At 47.1% G+C, this 24,929-nt stretch overlaps 1 protein-coding gene across 3 annotated transcripts in view; it reads right to left on the bottom strand.

Annotated features, from left to right (window-relative positions):
* Positions 1 to 24,929, bottom strand: part of LOC143996262 (mitogen-activated protein kinase kinase kinase 3-like) — a 251,446-nt gene that overhangs the window by 126,770 nt on the left and 99,747 nt on the right. For all 3 annotated transcript variants that reach the window (XM_077491229.1, XM_077491228.1, XM_077491227.1), the window contains exon 2: positions 2,473 to 2,536. In XM_077491229.1, coding sequence (XP_077347355.1) covers positions 2,473 to 2,536 — 64 coding nt within the window. The remainder of the gene's footprint in view (positions 1 to 2,472; positions 2,537 to 24,929) is intronic.

Here is a 24,929-nt window from a genome sequence, read left to right as displayed (position 1 = left end):
AAAAGAGCTACACACACATAGCGGAGGAGTCCGGCGAGAAGACCCCCGAAGACGGAAGACCCCCGGAGCTGTGCAATAAAATATTTTTTCCCTGTGTTGTGTTTTTTTTTTGTACTTTATTTCACAGGTGAATGGGTAGGGGTACATTGTACCCCATACTCATTCACATAGGGTGGGGGGCCGGTATCCGGGGGCCCCCTTCTTAAAGGGGGCTCCCGGATTCCGATAAGCCCCCCGCCCGCAGACCCCGACAACCAACGGCCAGGGTTGTCGGGAAGAGGCCCTTGTCCTCATCAACATGGGGACAAGGTGCTTTGGGGTGGGGGGGCCGCGCGGCCCCCCCTTCCCCAAGGCACCCCCCCATGTTGAGGGCACGCGGCCTGGTACGGCTCAGGAGGGGGGGCGCGCTCGCTCGCCCCCCTTTCCTGGCCGGCCGGGTAGCGTGCTCGGACAAGGGTCTGGTGTGGACTTTGGGGGAACCCCCACGCCGATTTTTTTCGGCGTTGGGGTTCCCCTTTAAGCCCATTCCAGGCGGCGGAGCCCGCGACGTCTCCTTCGCGGGCCCCGCCTACCTGTACACGCGCTCGAAATGGGCGGATTTGCCTCCTCCTTACGTGGGCGAGTCCGTTCATTTCAAAAGTTGAGCGAACTGTTTGCCCAACCTTGTTCGTCAAACAGTCCGCTCGTGTGTGTGCAAGTCCGCTCATGCAAATTTTGAGCGGACTGTTTGCCGAAACTGTTTGACGAACAAGGTTGGGCAAACAGTCCGCGCGTGTGTACGCGGCCTTACATAACACAGACAAGATGCTCGAGAGGAAATAAAAATGTAAACCATTTTCCAAAAATACACATCATCAGCAAAGACATGGACAGATACAGTGCACTTCCGGCACCAAGACTTATTTTGAATGGTTCAAACAAGATAGATCACGCGTTATTAAGAGAGAACTCTGCTAGAGTGGTATCATTGTGCTTCAAATGTTCCCCCAAGCAGCCAAAATACTTACCTTCAGCCCCACGCTTGAGTTCTCTGCTGTGCCCTGCCGGGCACTGCACAGTCTTTGTAAAAAGAAGTTCCGGCCGTGTCCAGCTCCTACTACGCATTGCAGCTCAATTATTCCATTGGCTGGGACCAAACTCTTCTGGATGGCTGGATCTGCCATAGGTGTAGAGTATGGGACCAGGGCTAAAAGGTAAGTATTGCATTAGGTGGCCACTCACAGGGCTGGGAGGAACATTTAAAGGACAACTTCACTAAAAGAAGGCTCACACTTACACGCTAGAAAAAAAGCTCTATTCCCCGCAATTGTTTTCTATGTGCCCTGTTCGTGCTTAAACGCAGCTGTCAGGTAAGCAGCAGTTCAGAAATCTGAAGCATGTCTGCACTGTTCCACCCCGCACCCCAGTTAACCTGTGTCTGACTGTACGTAGGGCACACCTGAACCCTGCACTCTATATGTAGGGCGCACCTGAACCCTGCACTCTATACGTAGGGCACACCTGAACCCTGCACTCTATATGTAGGGCGCACCTGAACCCTGCACTCTATACGTAGGGCACACCTGAACCCTGCACACTATACGTAGGGCACACCTGAACCCTGCACACTATATGTAGGGTACACCTGAACCCTGCACGCTATACGTAGGGCACACCTGAACCCTGCACTCTATACGTAGGGCACACCTGAACCCTGCACTCTATATGTAGGGCGCACCTGAACCCTGCACGCTATACGTAGGGCACACCTGAACCCTGCACTCCATACGTAGGGCACACCTGATCCCTGTACTTTATACGTAGGGCATACCTGAACCCTGCACTCTATAAGTAGGGCACACCTGAACCTGAAAGAAACACTGGATGAAAAATGCTGATAATATTGTTTTTGTGCCAGCTTGTAGTAGCGTTTTAGTAGCTTTTAGAAGTGTTTAGCAGCGTTAGCGTTTTATTAGCGCTTTTACAGTACATGAACAAAAATAAAAGCTCTAAAGAAGCATTTTAGTAGCATTTAACATTTTCTTCTGTCAGAAAAATGCTCTCAAAAATGTTTCTAGTATAAAATAGTGTGCATGGACACAGGATAACACTATTAGCTTCTAGAAACAGAAAAAAAATGCTTATAATAGCGTCTAGAAGTTTAAAAAAATGTTAATGTGCATGGAGCCTGAGTGTGTGGATGGGGGAATTAAGACTTTCTTTTCGTTCAACCTACTGGTTGAAAAAAAAAAATCTTCTATGGGCTGCCCATTACCAATTTGTTTGTGGCTTCACCATTGTAACATCAATGACTGCAGTATGTCCTAATGGTACCAGTGTGCAGTGGTTTAATAGGCTAAATATTGACTCAAAAAGATTGCATCTTGTTATAGATGATTACGTCAGTATCATCCTCAATTAGCTCAAATAAGGAATAGGACTACCGAAACAACAATAACAATTAGGATAGAAAAAACAAAAAGAATAACTCACCCATGTTTAACATTCTATCAGGTCCGCATTCCAGTGAGTATCGGTTCGGCAGTGCGCTTTCAATCTGCAATATAAAGGGGAATAATCAAATGACTCCATTAAAATACGATATGTGGTTACTTACAATTCATTATTGTTTTTTTTTCCATCTACAGCCTTAACCACTTATCTACCAAGGAATGTATATAAACAGCACGGAAGGCAAGTGTTTAAATCAAGTTCATGGCTGCTGCTACTGCACCTGGGAGCTTAGTACGGGCTTTAGGAGCCAGCAAAGGGCTTTCCTGCCATTTCCGGGCTCACAAAGTGTGTCCCCTTCCCCACTGCTGGCCCTTAGAGCGGTTCCTGGGCTCCCCCCTTCCTCTGCAGCAGGAGGAATTCTGGGAATAGCCCCAATCTCTCCTGCGACCAATGACCCTGGAAGCACTGTGTATTGCATTACTTCCAGGGTCATAGCTGTCATTTCTCAGTGTAGTGTAGTGTAGTGTAGCCAGGGACAGGGCTGCTGCTACCACTAGGCAAACTAGGCAGCCCTCTAGGGCGTTCTGCTGCATACTCTCTTCTGTCTGCAGCAAGCAACTAAGTCTTAGCAACAGCAGGCACGCTCCGATCGCACATAATGTCAGAGGCACAGTGGCGGCCGAGGACTGTGTCCATGCCCCAACTACCAAATGAATGAAAGCAAGAAAACATTCATTGATGGGCGCTGACAGGCTGCATTGATGCGCGCTGGTGAGGCTGCATTTGATGGGTGCTGGCGAGGCTGCATGAGGCTGCATTTGATGGGTGCTGGTGGGTTGCATTTGATGGGCGAGTCATTAAAAAGTCGGGGTATTCATAGGCAGAGCAAAGGGGGTGGAGCCAAAGGGGGTGGAAAAATTTGGTTTCGCCTAGGGTATCAAAAATCATTACACTAGCCCTGGCCAGTGATTCAGCTATTCAAAGATGATCTGTGTCTATACCTTAGGGTGGTAGGATTCTTGGTGCAAAGTCAGTTCCCTTGCTGTTTCTAGTTTGTTCAGTTAGCATGTGTGCTAGAGAAAGAACTAGTCATAACAGTGCAGCTAACGACAGCGTAAAGCTATCACGGACATCCCTTTCAGCCAAGGAAAAAAAAAACATTTAATACAGTTTAACCACTTCAGCCCCGGACCATTTTGCTGGCTTAAGACCAGACCACTTTTTGCGATTCAGCACTGCGTTGCTTTAACTGACAATTGCGCAGTCGTGCGACGTGGCTCCCAAACAAAATTGACGTCCTTTTTTTCCCCACAAATAGAGCTTTCTTTTGGCGGTATTTGATCACCCCTGCGGTTTTTATTTTTTGCGATATAAACAAAAATAGAGCGACAATTTTGAAAAAAACACATTATTTTTTACTTTTTGCTATAATAAATATCCCCCAAAAATATATCAAAAAAAATTTTTTCCCCCAGTTTAGGCCGATACGTATTCTACTACATATTTTTGGTAAAAAAAATCGCAATAAGCGATTATTGATTGGTTTGCGCAAAAGTTATAGCGTTTACAAAATAGGGGATAGTTTTATGGCATTTTTATTAATAATTTTTTTTTTACTAGTAATGGCGGTGATCAGCGATTTTTATTGTGACTGCGACATTATGGCGGACACATTGGACATTTTTGGGACCATTGTCATTTATACAGCAATCACTGCTATACAAATGCAGTGATTCCTGTGTAAATGACACTGGCAGTGAAGGGGTTAACCAGTGGGTGGCAGTGTAGGGGTTAAGTGTTCCTAGGGGCGTGATACTAACTGTTGGGGGCTGGGCTTTCTTTTAGTGAACACTGATCTCTACTCCAATCGCATGGAGCAGAGATCAGCGTCACTTGTTGCTAGGCAGAACTGGGAGATGATGTTTACAACAGCATCTCCTAGTTCAGCCACCCGTGAGACGATTGCGGGTATCCCCGCGACAATCGAGTCCACGGGACCCGCGACCGGACTCACGGGGGTCCCGATGGCAGGACGGCATATAGAAATGGATGTACCTGTACACCAATATGCCTGCCCGTGCCATTCTGTCGACGTACATCGGCGTGCGCCGGTCAGGAAGTGGTTAAGCTGTCGAGTCCAGATGATCTCTGCCTTCACCTTGGTCACATCTCTAGAGACGCTCGCTTGTGTTCCTGTTAAAGCAGGGGTCTCAAACTGGCAGCCCTCCAGCTGTTGCAAAACTACAAGTCCCATCATGCCTCTGAGTGTGGGAGTCATGCTTAAAACTGTCAGCCTTGCAATGCCTCATGGGACTTGTAGTTTCGCAACAGCTGGAGGGCCACCAGTTTGAGACCCCTGTGTTAAAGACTTGCTTGGCTGACATTCCTTCTGGCTCCAGATCCTGCTTGCTGTTCTAATACACTCATCTCTGACTCTGTGACATTTGACTTTTGTCTATCTGTTCCGGTTCCTGAACTCTGTTTACCTTTTTTTATTATTATTAAACAAATGTGATTTAACTGTAGTGCTGTCACAGTCTGATATATGGTTTCTGACACGAAGTAAAGAAACGTGTCCACCTGAACGGTAAAATTGTAATTGTGCAATAATGACAGCCTGAACCTTGAAGAATTTATGTGTAGCAGAAAATTCCTCATATTCTCCTTCAGTGAACTCTGTCATATAGCAGGGAGGATAAAATACTAATGATGCAATTTTAAGAGGCTGTGAATGACTAATGTACAATGACAGAAAAAGGAAATGCAAATGTAAACGAACTAAATGTGCACAGATATGAGCTTACCAATACTTAAAGTGGCATTAAACCAAAAATGTCATATATAATGCGGCTTACCCATCCTAAGATGTGGTGGCTGCATTAGCTTTCTTTTTATAGGTGTTTTTCCCTTTGTTTTTATGTGGGGATCTGACCAGTAACACACATCCTGTATTACCGTGCCCCCACTCTGGATGAAGGCGCACAAGGGCCATCTTTGGACAGCAGCATTGTCAATCTGGCGGGGAGGAGAATGTTAGCTGTACTAGCAGATTAAGATACACTAACAACCAAAGCCAAACTCCAGCTCACATTAGTTACACGAGCAGTTACATCAACTTTTTTTAGTTCTTTTCGGGGGTGGGGAGGATAAAGATTTGACATGAATAAATAAAAACTGACCATTGTAAGTACACCTGTCAGTGTTAAATGCTTTGTCTCAACACCATAACTGATACATTTGCAGGAGAGCTTGTTCTTCTACTTAGTGGTCAGATTACCAGGTCACAGTGAAAGCCTTAAAAAAAAAAAAAAAAAAGATTGCTGTCATCACAACTAAGGCCGCGTACACACGCGCGGACTGTTCGCCCAACCTTGTTCGCTGAACAGTTTGTCAAACAGTCCGCTCAAAATTTGCATGAGCGGACTTGCCCACACACGAGCGGACTGTTTGACGAACAAGGTTGGGCAAACAGTTCGCTCAACTTTTGAAATGAACGGACTCGCCCACGTAAGGCGGAGGCAAGTCCGCCCATTTCGAGCGCGTGTACAGGTAGGCGGGGCCCGCGAAGGAGACGTCGCGGGCTCCGCCGCCTGGAATGGGCTTAAAGGGGAACCCCCACGCCGAAAAAAATCGGCGTGGGGGTTCCCCCCAAGTCCACACCAGACCCTTGTCCGAGCACGCTACCCGGCCGGCCAGGAAAGGGGGGCGAGCGAGCGCGCCCCCCCTCCTGAGCCGTACCAGGCCGCGTGCCCTCAACATGGGGGGGTGCCTTGGGGAAGGGGGGGGCGCGCGGCCCCCCCACCCCAAAGCACCTTGTCCCCATGTTGATGAGGACAAGGGCCTCTTCCCGACAACCCTGGCCGTTGGTTGTCGGGGTCTGCGGGCGGGGGGCTTATCGGAATCCGGGAGCCCCCTTTAAGAAGGGGGCCCCCGGATACCGGCCCCCCACCCTATGTGAATGAGTATGGGGTACAATGTACCCCTACCCATTCACCTGTGAAATAAAGTACAAATAAAAACACAACACAGGGGGAAAAAATATTTTATTGCACAGCCGGGGGTCTTCCGTCTTCGGGGGTCTTCTCGCCGGACTCCTCCGCTATGTGTGTGTAGCTCTTTTGCCAGCGGAGGAGTCCGGCTTTCTTCCTCCCCGCCGCCGGCCTCTTCTCCCGACTTCGGGGGTCTTGTCCCCCTCTTCGGTTCTTCTGCCGGGCCACCGCGCCTGGTCCGGTGGCCCGGTCTTCTGTCGCCGTCTTCCGTTCTTCTGTCGCCGCCTTCGGTTCTTCTGCCGGGCCACCGCGCCTTCTTGTAGCTCTTTTACAGGCGGTGGCCCGGTCTTCTGTCGCCGTCGCCGCCTTCCGTTCGTGTTCTTCTTCTTGTTCTTCTTGTTCTTCTCCAGGCGATGTTGACACGTCGCTCCCTCCGGCCGGAATGCCGGGGACGCGCTGTGCGGTCACTTATATAGTGACAATGGGGCGGGGTCACATGGTATATGTCACATGGGTTGATGTCACATGGTGACCCCGCCCCCTTACGATGTCATAGTCCCCATGTGACATCAACCCATGTGACCAACCCATGTGACATATACCATGTGACCCCGCCCCATTGTCACTATATAAGTGACCGCACAGCGCGTCCCCGGCATTCCGGCCGGAGAGCTCGTCGAGTCAACATCTCCAGGAGAAGAACAAGAAGAACAAGAACGGAAGGCGGCGACGGCGACAGAAGACCGGGCCACCGCCTGTAAAAGAGCTACAAGAAGGCGCGGTGGCCCGGCAGAAGAACCGAAGAGGGGGACAAGACCCCCGAAGTCGGGAGAAGAGGCCGGCGGCGGGGAGTAAGAAAGCCGGACTCCTCCGCTGGCAAAAGAGCTACACACACATAGCGGAGGAGTCCGGCGAGAAGACCCCCGAAGACGGAAGACCCCCGGCTGTGCAATAAAATATTTTTTCCCCCTGTGTTGTGTTTTTATTTGTACTTTATTTCACAGGTGAATGGGTAGGGGTACATTGTACCCCATACTCATTCACATAGGGTGGGGGGCCGGTATCCGGGGGCCCCCTTCTTAAAGGGGGCTCCCGGATTCCGATAAGCCCCCCGCCCGCAGACCCCGACAACCAACGGCCAGGGTTGTCGGGAAGAGGCCCTTGTCCTCATCAACATGGGGACAAGGTGCTTTGGGGTGGGGGGGCCGCGCGGCCCCCCCCTTCCCCAAGGCACCCCCCCCATGTTGAGGGCACGCGGCCTGGTACGGCTCAGGAGGGGGGGGCGCGCTCGCTCGCCCCCCTTTCCTGGCCGGCCGGGTAGCGTGCTCGGACAAGGGTCTGGTGTGGACTTGGGGGGAACCCCCACGCCGATTTTTTTCGGCGTTGGGGTTCCCCTTTAAGCCCATTCCAGGCGGCGGAGCCCGCGACGTCTCCTTCGCGGGCCCCGCCTACCTGTACACGCGCTCGAAATGGGCGGACTTTCCGAGCGGGAACAGTCCGCTCATTTCGGAAGTACAGCGGACAAGCCCACACACGGGCGGACTGTTCGCTCAAACCAAGTTTCAGCGGACAGTTTTTCGGAATTTCCGAAAGACTTTGTCCGTCCAACTGTCCGCTGAAACTGTCCGCTGAAAGCCCACACACGAGCGGACTGTCCGCCCAAACACTGTTCAGCGGACAAGGTTGGGCGAACAGTCCGCCCGTGTGTACGCGGCCTAAGAATTGGTAAGCTGCAATATAATGAATGTTTGCTTTTGGGTTTAGTACCGCTTTAATTGTGGTGAATGCATAGGTTTTGTTTTTTAGGCTACAGTTCCCTTTTTTTCACCTGGTGATCCTACTAGTAAAACGCTTTCCTTTTACACAGGCGCCTTCATGGATCTGAAACTGCTAGCTCAGCAGTGGATCGCACCGCTGATCCCCACTGAGAAGAATGACAGTTCCGTCTTTGCTCACTGCTGAGTGGACACGGACCCAGTCCCGCTCTCTTCTATGGGGGAATCGGGTAAAAACGGACATCAATGGAGAATAAGCCCTTGTACACATGGTCGGAGAATCTGTCGGAATGTGTCCTATCGGACCGTGTTGTCGGATAATCGGACTGTGTGTGGTATGCATCTGACTGATTCCGTCGGAATATCCGTCGGACCCAATTTTCCAACTTGTTGGAAATATTTCCCGACCAACTGGGCCGATCGGACATACTCCGATCATGTGTAGAGAATTTTGATCGGACCAAGTGCCACGCATGCTCAGATCAAATTCCTACATAAAAGCTATTGGCTACTAGCCTGAATGTAGTCCCATCGTAACTAAATTATGTCATCACGTTCTGAAAGATCTGATTTTTCGACAACTTTGTCCGACCGTGTGTATGCAACAGTTTCGGACAAGATCCGACGGACAAAATCCGACGGACAAAATCCGACGGATTTGGTTGTCGAAATCTCCGACCGTGTGTACAGGGGCTAAGACTACCATCTGTCTGGATTTTGCAGACAGGATCAGAACGGATAGCGGACATGTCACCGCTGACGTCCTCCGCTCCTTAGGGGGAACTGAGGAGTCCGATCAGGTCCGCCTGAAAAACTGACAGACGGACATAATCAGACAGCCCGTGTGAAAGGGCCCTTAGGGTGTCTTCCCTCTCAGTCTGGGCAGGGGGTAATGTAAAGCCGGCCATACACTGATTGAAATGTGGTTGGTTTAACAGGGACCAGCTGAATTTAGATCAGTGTGTGGCTGTCCCTGGTCAACATTGTTTGATCAAATTCTGTTAAAGAAAAAAATTGGAAAACTTTTGTTGATCAGCAGCTGCAACTTAAATTCAGGAATTACACAAAACTATCCACTGAAAGGGTTAACTGCTCATTAACTTTAGGGGGTGAGGAATAAGGTTTAATACTCTACTCCTTGCTCTGACAGGTTCCCTTCATCTGTGTGACCTGTCCCCCAAATCCTCTTCTATAAAACATGCACCTTAAGGATGGAGAGGAATCGCTCACAACCCAGAGAGGAGGAAAGCGTCGGAGTGAATGAAGGTGAGGAAGGAAAAGGTGAGGTTCAGAAGCTCAAGGAAGACACTACAAGGAGGCAGAAAAACACAGTAGAATTTTTGGTGTGCCCATGCCAGTCCGAATTGTGTTTCAAGACTTGTTGGGCCACTTTTATTAAACAACATCAAAAGTTCAACAGAAAACCGTTGCCCACGCTGGGGTTTCTTATCATCAAAAACATAAAACAATAAAAAAAATGGCAAGCAAACTGACTTCTTCACTTCAGCAGCGCTGCTGCTTAGGCCCCAAATCTTGGCCTTTGGCTTTTGCCTGGTCCCTCAGACCATCTTACAAAGTATCTCTGTGTTTCCTGTGCCCTTTCTTGTCTCAACCAGCCCTCATGGCTTTCTCTGCTCTCCAGGCTATGCCAGTCCCCTGGGACCTCTATATTCCCATATGAGTTATACACACGGTCGGACATTCCGACAACAAAATTCGTCTGATTTTTTCAGACGGATTTTGGCCCAAACTTGTCTTGCATACACACTGTCGCACAAAGTTGTCAGGACATGCGATCGTTCAGAACGCGGTGACGTAGAACACATACGACGGGACTACAAACGTACCAGTAGCCAATAGCTTTTGTCTCGTAAATTTATTCTGAGCATGCGTGGCACTTTGTCCGTCGGAATGGTCTACACACGATCGCAATTCAAACGATCGGATTTTGTTGTCGGAAAATTTTAGATCCTGCTCTCAAACATTGTGTGTCGGAAATTCCGACGGAAAAAGTCATATGGAGCCAACACACGATCGGATTTTCCGACAACAAGATCCGATCGCACATTTTCCGTCGGAAAGTCCGACCGTGTGAACAGGGCATTAGTCTTCTCAACTCCTAAAGCCCCATACACACTATCAGATTATCTGCTGAGTTTTTCCTTCAGATTTACCAAAACCATGTGGTAGAAGGGCCTGCCTGATTGCATACACATTGAAACTCCTAAGGTTTGTCCTCATATTATATGGTTTTGGTAAATCTGAAGGAAAAACTCAGCAGATAATCTGATAGTGTGTATGGGGCTTAAGTCCTCTTGGCTCTCTCAGTCCTCCAGCCGCGCTTGGCTGTCTGGACTCTTTCAGCCTTCTGGATAAGGAATCTCCTGTCTCCAGCATGGAGTACTGTACTTTGAATAGAGCACAGCTCTTACCTAACCAGAGCTCTGACTTATACTCATGCCTGTCATTATAATGGGTGTGCACACCTGCATGCACAGCCTGCCAGCGAGACACGTCAGCAAGACACTGGGTTGGAGACTTCTCCCCACCCAAAATGCTTTAAAGCCTCCAAATGCCAGAAACCAATCTAGGAATACCAAAACTAGGAGAAAACCTAAAGATCAGTTCTCTCTGCTCTAAATTGTTATCCGGGAACCCTGCACTCTGCATATGTGTGAACCCTGTGTCACGTCTACTTACATTTTCACAGTGGCAGGGCCTTGCACTGTCACAGTGTGTGAATTATTATTAGATACAATAAGGTTATCATTTAGTGTCACTTTTAACTCTAAACAGATTCAAAACACACAAATGCAGTTCTGCTTTTTTTAATACATCATTAAAGGAGAAATATGGGGTTGGCTTTTCTCCCATATTCATACTTACCTAGGTGGATGCAGCATCGGCTCTATGCTGTATCTGTCCCCTGCCATCTCTGCACTGAGAACCGAGTCACAGAACACCGCCTATGGCTCGGTTCTCTCACCCCCCCGAGAGGAGAACTGCTGGCTGTCAATCAGCAGCTCTCCTTCTCTGCTCCTCTATGCTCACTAGAGCACTGAGCTGTGGAGGGGCGGGGAGCGGCTGCTGTCTCAGGCTCTCATCAGCTCTGGGCACCTGGAGGATCCAGACTTTCGAAGTTGAGATGAAGTGGTGCCTGGACTGATCTTGGTGATGTCAGCAGAGAGCAGAATTCAAACCGCTCCCTGCTGAAAATGGGTCATAGGAGTGCAAAACACATTTCCTGTGACCCAGAGGAGAAGCCCAGCCAAACAAGCTCAGGCTGGACTTCTTTAACCACTTCAGCCCAGAAGGATTTACCCCCTTCCTGACCAGAGCGTTTTTTGCGATTCGGCACTGCGACGATTTAACTGACAATTGCGCGGTCGTGCGACATGGCTACCAAACAAAGTTGGCGTCCTTTTTTTCCCACAAATAGAGCTTTCTTTTGGTGGAATTTGATCACCTCTATTTTTTGAAATATAAACAAAAAAAGTGACAATTTTGAAAAAAACGCATTATTTTTTACATTTTGCTATATAAAATATCCCCCAAAAATATATAAAAAAAACATTTTTTCCCTCAGTTTAGGCCGATACATATTCTTCTTCATATTTTTGGTAAAAAAAATTGCAATAAGCGTTTATTGATTGGTTTGCGCAAAAGTTATAGTGTCTACAAAATAGGGGATAGTTTTATGGCATTTTTATTAATATTATTTTTTTACTAGTAATGGCGGCGATCAGCGATTTTTATCTTGACTGCGACATTTTGGCGGACACATCGGACAATTTTGACACATTTTTGGGACCATTGTCATTAATACAGCGATTGATGCTATAAAATTGCATTGATTACTGTAAAAATATCACTGGCAGTGAAGGGGTTAACCACTAGGTGGCAGTGTAGGGGTTAAGTGTTCCTAGGGTTGTTTTTCTAACTGTATGGGGGCGTGGCTGTGTGTGACATCACACTGATCGCTGCTCCCAATGACAGGGAGCAGACGATCAGTGTGCTGTCACTAGGCAGATGCCGATGTAAACAGTGTCTCCTCCTCTTGAGCTCCGCGACACGATCGCGGGTATCCACATGGCGATCAAGTCCGTGGGGCCCGCGACCACGGTCACGGAGCTCTCGGCAACTGGTGCATGGCAGAAAGTACAAAGTAATGTACGGGTACGTTACTTTCCCCAGCCGTGCCATTCTGCCAACGTATTTATACGGGAGCCGGTCGGGAGCCCCATACACACTACATTTTCTGCAGATTTTTGTCTTCAGATTTACCAAAACTATGTAGTGCAATGGCCTGCCTAATTGCACACAAATTGAAACTCTTAAGATTTTACCTCACATTATATGGTTTTGGTAAATCTGAAGACAAAAATCTGCAGAAAATCTAATAGTGTGTATGGGGTCTTAGGCTTGATTCACACTAATGTGTTTTTTGATGCATTTTGCAGAAATGCATGGAAATTTTTTAACATGGGTTCCTATGGAACATGTTCACATCAATGCATTTTTATGCCTCTGTGTTTTTTGTCGGGGACTTTTTCTCATGCAAAATGCAGCTTTTTGCATGTAATAGAAGTCAATGGACCCGCATCCAAAACGAGTGTTTTCTTTATTTTTACACTGTATATAGCTGGTTACTAAGCAACCACACTGTAAAAAAAAGAGAAAAAAAATGCAAAACGCGACAAAAATGCATGTCCAAAAACGCGGCAAGCACCGCAAAAAGCACTGCAGAAATGCTCAAAAGCAACATGTATAGATGTGAATCGAGCCTTAAGGTCCTTAGATTGTAAGCTCTTATAGGGTAGGGACTGATAGGAATGTACAAAATATATGTAAAGCGCTGTGTAAATGTATTGCACTATATAATACCTGTAATAAATAAATATTAATAATAAATAAAAATGTCATGAAAAATATTCGGATCAAACTACAGTGTGTGTAATAGATACCGTATATACTCGAGTATAGGCCGACCCGAATATAAGCCGAGGCCCCCAATTTACCCCCAAAAAAACTGGCAAACTTATTGACTCGTGTATAAGCCGAGGGTGAGACATGCCTGTCCATCCCTGTGTGTGTGTCCGTCCATCCCTGTGTGTCCGTCCATCCCTATGTGTCCGTCCATCCCTGTGTGTCCGTCCATCCATCCCTGTGTGTGTGTGTGTCCATCCATCCATCCATCCCTGTGTGTGTGTGTCTCCATCCATCCATCCATCCATCCCTGTGTGTGTGTGTCTCCATCCATCCATCCCTGTGTGTGTGTGTCTCCATCCATCCATCCATCCCTGTGTGTGTGTGTATCCATCCATCCCTGTGTGTGTGTGTGTCTCCATCCGTGTGTGTGTGTGTGTGTGTGTGTGTGTGTGTGTGTGTGTGTGTCCAGCCTACCTGTGTCCCGAGCCTTTGTCCCGAGCCTCCGTCCCGTGCCTTGCCTCCTTGCCTCCGTCCCGTGCCGTGCCTTGCCTCCGTCCCGTGTCGTGCCTTGCCTTGCCTCCGTCCCGTCCCGTCCCGTGCCGTGCCTTGCCTTGCCTTGCCTCCGTCCCGTGCCCTCTTCGTCGGCGCCTCGGCGGCCATTGTAAAATTCAAAAGCCGCGCCTCCGCCTTCGCCTGTGATAGGCGGAACACTGAATTTCCCAGCAGCCTGTGTTCCGCCTATCACGGACATCGTATCATCCTCGTCCGTAGTACGAGGATGATACGATGTCCGTGATAGGCGGAACACAGGCTGCTGGGAAATTCAGTGTTCCGCCTATCACAGGCGAAGGCGGAGCCGGAGGCGCGGCTTTTGAATTATAGAATGGCCGCTGTCTGTCTGCTCGACACGCTGATCGAGCGGGCAGACAGCGATGACTCGAGTATAAGCCGAGGGGGGCACTTTCAGCCTCAAAAAAGAGGCTGAAAATCTCGGCTTATACTCGAGTATATACGGTAGTATGTTATCCAGGCTGCACAGAAGCAGGACACTGAGACAGGCTTCAGGTATTGTCACAGATTTTGAAGTATTATATTTCATTTCCAAACACAGATGATGACCTTCAGTCCATAGATTTGTTCCATGTTTGTGTGTTCTGCCTGTCACCAGGGCCCAGTTTACATCACAGGGCCATTTACGCACATGATCCCCAGCCACTGCACACTAGACTCGCCTACTTTGCACAGAATACTTTCTAGCTTGGTCGGTATAGAATGGAAATATTTACACCATCTCCTATGGTAGAGGCTTCATACTGTATTGTCCACATTTCTTAATTTCTCATTCTCTGCAGGACAATGTTACTAAACCCACAACAGTAAAATCAGTGTGTATTTGCAGAAAAGCATGCTTGTTACACTCACTGTGGAACCTAAGGGGTTAATCCTCTGCATTGTGTAAAAAGTCTGTTTGATCCTGTCTTCTCTGATCCTCCCTTTCTTCCACAGAATCCCTACTAGACCTGAAAGGGGTCTGTCATGGACTTGCATTTCTGGTGCAGTTCCATTGAAATCTATTACCCGCAAATCACGGGGAAAAAGTCCCTGAACCTTTCCAAAAATGCACTGGCTGCAAAACGCACATGAGTTTGTACAATTGCAAACCGCAAAACGCACTATAAAACTCATAGGTGTCCTATGAGTTTTTTAGTGCGGTTTGCAATTGTACAAGCTCACGTGCGTTTTGCGGCCAGTGCATTTTTGGAAAGGGTCAGGGTGAGTGTCTACATTTCTGCATTCAGGAAGGTTGTTGGAGATGGGAGGGGGGTTAAAACTGCAGTTCAACATCCTGGTTTTACCACACGCTAGCCGCACAAGTCAATAATTTCATCTGTCGAACTACATTGATCTGCAGAGTTCAATATAGTCTTAAAGGAATGGCACACAAACAACAATTGTTTTCTATGGGTCCTGTTCACACCATAATAGTATGTTATGGTGTGGTGCATAAAAATGCAGCATGTCTGTATTGTTACACAGCACAACTTAGCACACCGCATGACACCACACACGTGTCGCAATGTGCTGCCAATGCCCCTCACTACTCCTACACAATATACACCAGTGCGTTATAATGTGCAGGCCGATGTAAACAAGTCCTTACTACGCTATGAGCAAAAGAAACGCACCCGTCCCTTGTCATGGCTTCTCCAGGCAAACCTGATGATTGGAGATCGATCAATAGAGTGCTGCAGTAAGACAGCAGAAAGCACGCCATCAATTACATACAGTCACACTGCAAGCTCTTTCCCTGACCGCATCTTTGACAAACCTAGATTTTTCTTCTTTTTTTTTTTCAATTTTTGAAAGCCTTTTAATTGACAAGTCTGTTTTTAAAGACATTTCACTGCAATAGATTATACTCCATAAAAAAATAGGGTTTGGTCATACTTTCATGTTTATGGTGCAGTTCAACGCACCGCACCATAACCTACCCATAACATTTATGGTGAGATTACTGCCAGTGGAGTCAATGGTACTATTCTTCACTAAGCATTTTCATCCAATGTCTTTTATAAAAAAATAAGGAAAGTAGCTTTTTTACTACATTTTTGATGGGAACAAGTCTACAATGAAAATGAATGAAATCACACGCACTTGCCAACTTTCCTGTTGTTTGTGGCACGGTCCCATGATTTAAGGCCCATTCACACTGCTCTGCAGCAGAATTGCGGTAAAAACATAAAAATGTATCTTTTTACCACAATTTTGCTGTGTTTCATATGCGTTTCCAGTGCATTAGAAAAGTGAGTGTGACTCAAAAAACGCACCAAAATTTTAAACACGGTGCATTTTGGTGAGTTTTCCATTTATTTCATGGAAGCTGAGTTTTGGTGCAGGATTCAAAACCGCACCAAAGATGCAGCATGCAGGACTTTTCAAAACGCACTGCACCCATAGCGCAATGGTGTAAAAAGTTTCTTAGGATTTAGGCTGGGTTCACACTGCTGCGGCACTGCAGTGAAAATCACATCCGATCTCTGTGCGATGGGAGTTCAGCCATACAGATAGTATGGCTGAATTCGCATCGCACCCGCCGCAAACTCGCACGGGACCCTTTTTTTGGTCCGCAGCAGAATCGGATCGCATGGGTGTTCACACCATGCGATCCCATTCCTGTCCGAGTTTGCAGATCACACTGCGATATGCGGACTGATCTGGGGGTGTCATTAACATTTCACTGACACTCCCAGCAGTCCGCATAGGGCAGTGTGAACTGCCGGTGGGAGGCATGCGATGCGGGAAAACGCCGCGGATTCGCGGCGTTCCCGCATCCCTCCGGTGTGAACCTAGCCTCAAAGGGGGTCATTTTTCTTGGTAAAAATGCAGGAAAAACTTATGAGTGTGAAAAGGCACTTTAACAAAATCTCAGGGTGCCGTGGACCTACTCCATGTGGCTAAATATTTTATTATATATTTTCATGTGACAACACTGAAGAAATGACACTTTGCTACAATGTAAAGTAGTGAGTGTACGGCTTGTATAACAGTGTAAATTTGCTGTCCCCTCAAAATAACTCAACACACAGCCATTAATGTCTAAACCCCCGGCAACAAAAGTGAGTACACCCCTAAGTGAAAATGTTCAAATTGGGCCAAAGGGGCAATATTTTGTGGGCTACAATCATTTTCCAGCACTGCCTTAACCCTCTTGGGCATGGAGTTCACCAGAGCTTCACAAGTTGCTACTGAAGTCCTCTTCTACATGACGACATCACGGAGCTAGTGGATGTCAGAGACCTTGCGCTCCTCCACCTTCCGTTTGAGGATGCCCCACGGATGCTCAATAGGGTTTAGGTCTGGAGACATGCTTGGCCAGTCCATCAACTTTACCCTCAGCTTCTTTAGCAAGGCAGTGGTCGTCGTGTTTGGGGTTGTTATCATGTTGGAACACTTCCCTGCTTCAGTATGTCACAATAAATTGAAAATATAAAAATTTTAAATGAGGAACGGCGCCTAAATGTGAATACAAACAATGATGTGATGCCGCACCAAAAATTTTAACAACTAATAAAGCATAAAGTGATTATGTCACAGTACATGTTGGCATTCATGGTTCCCTCAATGAACTGTAGTCCCTCAGTGCCGGGAGCACTCATACAGCCCCAGTCCATGACACTCCCACAACCATGCTTGACTGTAGGCAAGACACACTTGTCTTTGTACTCCTCTCCTGGTTTCCGCCACACACGCTTAATGCCATCTGAACCGAATAAGTTTATCTTGGTCTCATCAGACTACAGGACAAGGTTCAAGTAATCTATGTCCTTAGTCTGCTTGTCTTGAGCAAACTGTTTGCAGGCTTTCTTGTGCATCATCTCTAGAAGAGGCTTCCTTCTGGGACGACAGCCATGCAGAACAATTTGATGCAGTGTGCGGCATATGGTCCTAGTACTGACAGGCTGACCCCCCCCCCCCCCACCCCTTTAACCTCTGCAGCAATGCTAGCAGCACTCATACGTCTATTTCTAAAAGACAACCTCTGGATATGATGCTGAGAACGTTCACTCAACTTCTTTAGTCGACCATGACGAGGCCTGTTCGGAGTGGAACCTGTCCTGTTTAACCACTGTATAGTCTTGGTCACCGTACTGCAGCTCAGTTTCAGGGTCTTGGCAATCTGCTTATAGCCTAGGCCATCTTTATGCCATGAGTTCTTTGCCATGAGGTGCCATGTGTTGAACTTCCAGTGACCAGTATGAGAGAGTGAGAGCAATAACACCAAATTTCACACACCTGCTCCCCATTCACACCTGAAGCCTTGTAACACTAACGAGTCACAAGACACTGTGGAGGGAAAATGGCTAATTGGGTCCAATTTGGAAATTTTCACTTAGGGGTGTACTTACTTTTGTTGCCAGTGGTTTAGACATGAATGGCTGTGTGTTGAATTATTTTGAGGGAATGTCAGGTCACCTTGAGGCGAGGTGACAGGTGCACACCGTAGGGATCAGGAGTGCACCGCAAGGTTGTGGACCCTACGGCTGCCTGCTGCAGACGGGGGACAGATCCCACTGGGGTTAGAGCGTAAGATTCCCTGGGGCGCGGAGTCTAAGAGCCAGCAGGTGTTCACCAGCGCCTCTAGTGGTGAGGATGGACTTGGCTGCAACTGGCTCCAAGTCGCGACCCCCAGGGTCCCCCAGCTCAAACCCACAGTAGGCAACAGGAGGATAGGGAAGGTGAGGGACAAAGCCAAGGTGAGGGACAAAGCCAAGGTCGGGGCCACAAGCAGACAAGAATAGTCGGGTACACGCCAAATGGTCAGGATCACAGGCAAACAGGGATAGTCAAGACACGCCAAAGTCGGTAACGGAAAACAGAATCAGAGCACACGGCAGGAAACAGGAAGCTAACACACAAAGGAATACACAATGGTTGATCAGCCCTGATGGCCTGCAGTGCACAGGTTAATATAGGGCTCCCTGATAGGGCCTGGGGTGGAGCCATGCTTAGAGGAGAGGTTATAAAAACCACCAGGTGGAAGTGGCTGACATAACCATGACAGGGAACAGCAAAATTACACTGTTATACAAGCTGTACACTCACTACTTTACATTGTAGCAAAGTGTAATTTGAAGGGTGTACTCACTTTTGTGAGATGTTGATACTGTATATATATATATATATATATATATATATATAAAATATATGAAGGTGAAGCAGCATCGGTATGTATCCGTAGCTCGTCAAAAGGTGGCACCCATTATACAAAGCCAAGGCAACTGGCTGCAGCACACTTTTCCAAACTTTTTCAATAGTTTTTATTGAAAGTGTTTTACAAAGGTTAAAAATGTAGACCTAACCATACAAAAATAAGGCCTATAATCATCCTCGCTTGAATCATCCAAGAGTGAACAAAGAGCAAAACCGTGATGCAAGCAGCATAAAGTGTTAACTTGGAAATTACAATTGTAAACTATAGGACTACATACTGACAGTCACAAGATCACCAATAGGAATTTGCATTAACATTACAAATGTGAAAAAAAAAGAAAGAATAAAACGAAAAAGAGAACCCAAGTTGCGAGTAAAAATAGAGGCTATACAGTGGGAGAAAAAACAAGCAACCCTTAGGCTGCTTTCACACTGGAGCGGCAGGTCCGTTAGCGGTAAAGTGCTGCTAGTTTCTGTGAACTAAATCCATAGGAAACCATATTAAATGGACTGTATTGTGTTTCTGCAAAACTGAAAAAGCACTAAAAGATGCATAGGTGTGAACCAGGCCTGAGGTCCATATAGGTCCATATTGAGGACATAGGACCTCAACATTACACAGGCATTGCTTCAAGTTGCGTCAAAAAATCCCTCATTCTATCACCCTGCCTGTAGGTGCAAGGAGAGCATAGTGAATACCAACAAATACAAAACATAGACCCCCAACCATAAATTAATTAAGAAGCACTTTGCGTAAAAAGAGAAACAGGGAGAGGGGGCTCCCCAAGTTCCGACACTTTTCCAGGCTTTTTTATGCAAATTACAAGGCAACAGGTCAATCAATAGAAAACAAATAAATAAATAATCCAATAAATATAAAGGCAAAACGTTTTTTATAATACTATAGATTATCTTAATAAAGAACACATTAGCTAATTTCTTTGTGTCTCATCAAAACTGTACATAAGGAACTGTACAAAGGGAGAAGATTTTTATTTTTTTTTTTTTACTTGTGTAAGCTAGTTAGCAAACTATTAAGCTCTGCAAACATTATAGAGACAAAGATGTCCCTGGAAAACATGGAAAGGAGCCTCAAGCACCACCTACTGGCTCAGAAGGATAATAAAAAAAATCTGAATGGACACGGAGCTGCGGCTTGGCTCGGGTGCCCCCAATGCAAAGGTGCTTGCTGTGGGGGCACTTGACAGGAGGGAGGGACCAGGAGCACCGAAGAGGGACCTGAGAAGAGAAGAATCCAGGCTGCTCTGTGAAAAACCATTTCACAGAGCAGGTAAGTATAACATGTTTGTTATTTTAAAGATAAAAAAACAAGACTTTAGTATCACTAAGTATTTTTCAGGTTTTCATTTTTTTTTTTGCCCTTATCATAATAAAGAAAATATATGAAAAATGACCACACATTTCTTAAAGTGAGATTGCAAAGTCTTGTGTTTTTTTTCTATAAAAACCTGCTCTGTGTAGTGGTTTTGCACAGAGCAGACCAGATCCTCCTCTTCTGGGGTACTACTTCTGTGCTCCAGGCCCCTCCTTCCTGTCGACTGCCCCCAGCTTGCTATGGGGGCACCCGAGCTGAGTCACAGCTCTGCGTGTCCATTCCTGGCCCCGCCCCTATCTCTACTGATTGGCTAACTGACTTTGATTGACAGCAGCGGGAGCCTATGGCGCCACTGCTGTGTGCCACTCAATTAGGAGGGAGAGTCTTAAACAGCCAAGACACACGTTGACATCGCTGGATAGAGAGACCTCAAGCAAGTATTGGGGGGGGGGGGGGCTTCTGCACACAGAAGGCTTTTTATCTTAATGCATAGAATGCGTTAAGATAAAATACCTTCTGACTATATAACCCCTTAAAAAACATATTTCCTAAACTAAACCAACAAATTTTATAAATTTTATAAATAAACAAAAATATTCTTAGCCTTCTTTACATATTACTCAACCACACCAGGAAAAACAAAAAACAAAACAAAAAACATAGGAGTACAATTAAACACGTGATTTGTATGTATAACCCATGTGTTCGATGTGTTTGCCAAAAGACCTAAGAAAAATTATAAAATAAAGATATAATGGTCCTTTTTATGGGTACAGTTTGAACGTGCAGAATGTACAAAGTTGATGGAAAAGTGCCTAAGACCAACATGTACGTTCTGTTTTCTTCCACAACAGCCAACTGGATGCAGAAATTTCCCCAGTCTAATCCAAGCCCAAAATACAGTACAGAGCGCTGTTCTGCCAGGAACACTAAAATCCCTCTCGTGCGTGCACTTCACTGTGACAATACACTCTTCTTTCCAAACCTCTTGGAGCCAAAAGGATGGCAATAAAAAAAAAAAATGAGAACAAATTTGTTTATATGGATTAATTAAGTCTATAACGATTTTAACTATTTAGCTAAATATAATAAGGAAGGAAGGGCCAGATTTCACCCCAACCACTGGCCATTATGATTTCTATATGACCATAAGGCATCACAGCTGTAGGTTCTGGAATCTTGTTCAGACCACAAATACATAGTAAATGACAGCCACGTTATACCTAATGTGGATATAAGACTTAAAGTGGAGTTCCACCCCAAAAAAAAAAAAAAATGGTCTCCTGATGTCACTTCCCTCAGTGCAGGAAGGGAGATCACCTCTCCCCCCTCCCTCTAGGCAATCATCTGGGACACATGACAGGTCCCAGATGATTGCGTGGCCAGTCACGGCACAAGGTTCGGCTCGCACATGCGCAGTGGGTGCCCGGCAGTGAAGCCACAGCCAGGTGCCCACCAGGGGCGGATCCAGGGGGGGGGCAACGGGTCAATTGCCCCCTCCGAGAATACTGGCAGCTGATGACAGCAAAGCCGGTTCCGCGGGTCCAATCGCGGCCGGTTCCGCGGGTACCCGAGGGCCGGTTCCGCGGGTCCAATCGTGGCCGGTTCCGCGGGTCCAATCGCGGCCGGTTCCGCGGGTACCAGCGGGCCGGTTCCGCGGGTCCAATCGCGGTCGGTTCCGCGGGTACCCGCGCGGCCGGTTCCGTGGGTACCCGCGCTGAGTGGATGGGTGAGGGGGGGCAGCTGGGCAGCTTAGGAGGGCTGCTGGCCAATCAGGAAGCCAGCAGGCAGGGGAGCAGGGAGATGCCCTGCATCCCTCCAGTCCTGCCCTCACTGTGTAGGAAGCTGTGTGCAGCAGAGAGATTGCATCATCTCTCTGCTGCCTATCTTCACTCTGGGACCCAACAAAAGACCACCTTAGCAGAAAAGTGACACAGTAGGTGACAATCCGCAATGTGTGGCAGGCTTCGTGGCAAGTGGCAATCCGCAATGTGTGGCAGACTACGTGGCAAGTGGCAATCCGCAATGTGTGGCAGACTACGTGGCAAGTGGCAATCCGCAATGTGTGGCAGACTACGTGGCAAGTGGCAATCCACAATGTGTGGCAGACTACGTGGCAAGTGGCAATCCGCAATGTGTGGCAGACTACGTGGCAAGTGGCAATCCGCAATGTGTGGCAGACTACGTGGCAAGTGGCAATTCGCAATGTGTGGCAGGTGACGTGGCAAGTGACAATCCGCAATGTGTGGCAGGTGACCTGGCAAGTGACAATCCGCAATGTGTGGCAGGTGACGTGGCAAGTGACAATCCGCAATGTGTGGCAGGTGATGTGGCAAGCGACAATCCGCAATGTGTGGCAGGTGACGTGGCAAGTGGCAATCCGCAATGTGTGGCAGGTGACGTGGCAAGTGACAATCCGCAATGTGTAGCAGGCTACGTGGCAAGTGGCAATCCGCAATGTGTGGCAGGCAACGTGGCAAGTGACAATCCGCAATGTGTGGCAGGTGACGTGGCAAGTGACAATCCGCAATGTGTGGCAGGTGACGTGGCAAGTGACAATCTGCAATGTGTGGCAGGCTACGTGGCAAGTGGCAATCCGCAATGTGTGGCAGGTGACGTGGCAAGTGACAATCCGCAATGTGTGGCAGGCTACGTGGCAAGTGGCAATCCGCAATGTGTGGCAGGCAACGTGGCAAGTGACAATCCGCAATGTGTGGCAGGTGACGTGGCAAGTGGCAATCCGCAATGTGTGGCAGGCAACGTGGCAAGTGACAATCCGCAATGTGTGGCAGGTGACGTGGCAAGTGGCAATCCGCAATGTGTGGCAGGCAACGTGGCAAGTGGCAATCCGCAATGTGTGGCAGGCAACGTGGCAAGTGACAATCCGCAATGTGTGGCAGGTGACGTGGCAAGTGGCAACCCCCAATGTGTGGCAGGTGACGTGGCAAGTGGCAATCCACAATGTGTGTCAGGCAACGTGGCAAGTGACAATCCGCAATGTGTGGCAGGTGACGTGGCAAGTGGCAATCCGCAATGTGTGGCAGGCTACATGGCAATCCGCATCTGGTGGCAGGCGACGTGGCAAGTGACAATCCGCAATGTGTGGCAGGTGACGTGGCAAGTGACAATCCGCAATGTGTGGCAGGTGACGTGGCAAGTGACAATCCGCAATGTGTGGCAGGTGACGTGGCAAGTGACAATCCACATTTGGTGGCAGGCGACATGGCAAGTGACATCCTCAGGGCTCCCACTGATTCTGCATTATGGTGAGATGAACCATTTAATTTTATATTACAATGTATTAATAGAAATAATGCGCTTCAATCATCCTGACACCATAACAACCATGGTGCCGTAATGATTGAAGCGCAAATACCAGCCATTTCCCATATAAATTGCCCCCAAAAAAACATATTTTATAGCAGTGCCCCTCCCGAGACTAGACTCTGGATCCGCCCCTGGTGCCCACACTTTAAAGTGATTGTAAAGCTTTGATTTTTTTTTTTTTTTTTTTTTTTAAATAATAAACATGTCATACTTACCTCCACTGTGCAGTTCATTTTGCACAGGCACTCTCGTCATTGGATTTGATTGACAGCAGCGGGAGCCAATGGTTGCCAATCTATCCAATCAGGAGCTGAGAACCCCGAGCAGAGGAAGAGCGTGTCTCTGCCATGGGAGGGTCTGTTCACTGCAAGTGTTCATCCTATGCATGAAGGTGAAAAAACACGAGGGTTTACAACCCCTTTAAAGTATAACCAGGGTGTATTTGATTTAAATCAAGTTGATTTAAATCACAATTTAATTCATGATTTAAATCACTAGTAAAAAGGCTTGATTTAAATCATAATTTTTAAAGCGCAACTGTCATCTCTGTCCCACAGCGGTTCCTCCTCTGACCCGCTGTTGACTCACTGACAGTCCCATTCACACTAAGCCCTCGTACACACGAAAATGTCCGATCGGACCGTGTTGTTGGATAATCCGACCGTGTGTGGGCTCCATCGGACTGTTTCGGTCGGAATATCCGACCGACAAAGTTTTAGAGCTGGGCTATAAAATTTTCCGACAACATGGTCCGATGGGACTTTGTCCTATCGTTTGTAGAGAATTCCGATCGCACAAAGTGCCACGCATGCTCAGATCAAATACCTAGACCAAAGCTATTGGCTACTAGCCTGAATGTAGTCCCATCGTAACGAAATAACGTCACCACATTCTGAACGTTCCTATTTAGAATAATAAGCTGCCAGGTCAGTAAATATTCCCAAACTGGGTCTCTCTTACGGCCTCATGCCATTTTGCTCCTCAAGGGAGGAATAAAACACTTCAAGCTGTGTGCAGAAAGATCAAAAGTTTTATAACCTGCTTAGGTGCAGTTTCATTTTTACTGCTTGCTCTTCCTTTTCACACTTAATGCCTGGTATAAATGCATTTCTCTTCAATCATACAGTTTGTAGTGTGCATAGATTTACAAAACAATGGGATAAAGGAATATTCCCGAACTTTGTTTTATCTCATGGTTACTATTAAATTGTGTGAATGCATCAATGCAGTGCATGTTATCTCAGTTTGCAGAGCTTTAATTAAATGAGTTTATCAAAAATGTAAAAAAATGTAATAAAAAATAAACAGCCTCATGCTACATAACTAAGCTCCATTTCATGCTGCATAAACTAAATTATTAATGTATCTTAAACAGTAAACTATCTTTAGATAGATTTTTACTCCAAAAGCATTTTATTAAAATAAAGT

The sequence above is a fragment of the Lithobates pipiens genome, unplaced genomic scaffold (genome assembly GCF_037356315.1).
Source record: "Lithobates pipiens isolate NorthernLeopardFrog02 unplaced genomic scaffold, aLitPip1_a1.2 Scaffold_19, whole genome shotgun sequence".
NCBI classification, from domain to species: Eukaryota; Metazoa; Chordata; class Amphibia; order Anura; family Ranidae; genus Lithobates; species Lithobates pipiens.
The sequence above is the reverse complement of the archived record's forward strand: the minus strand, read 5'-3'. Positions and strand labels throughout refer to the sequence as shown.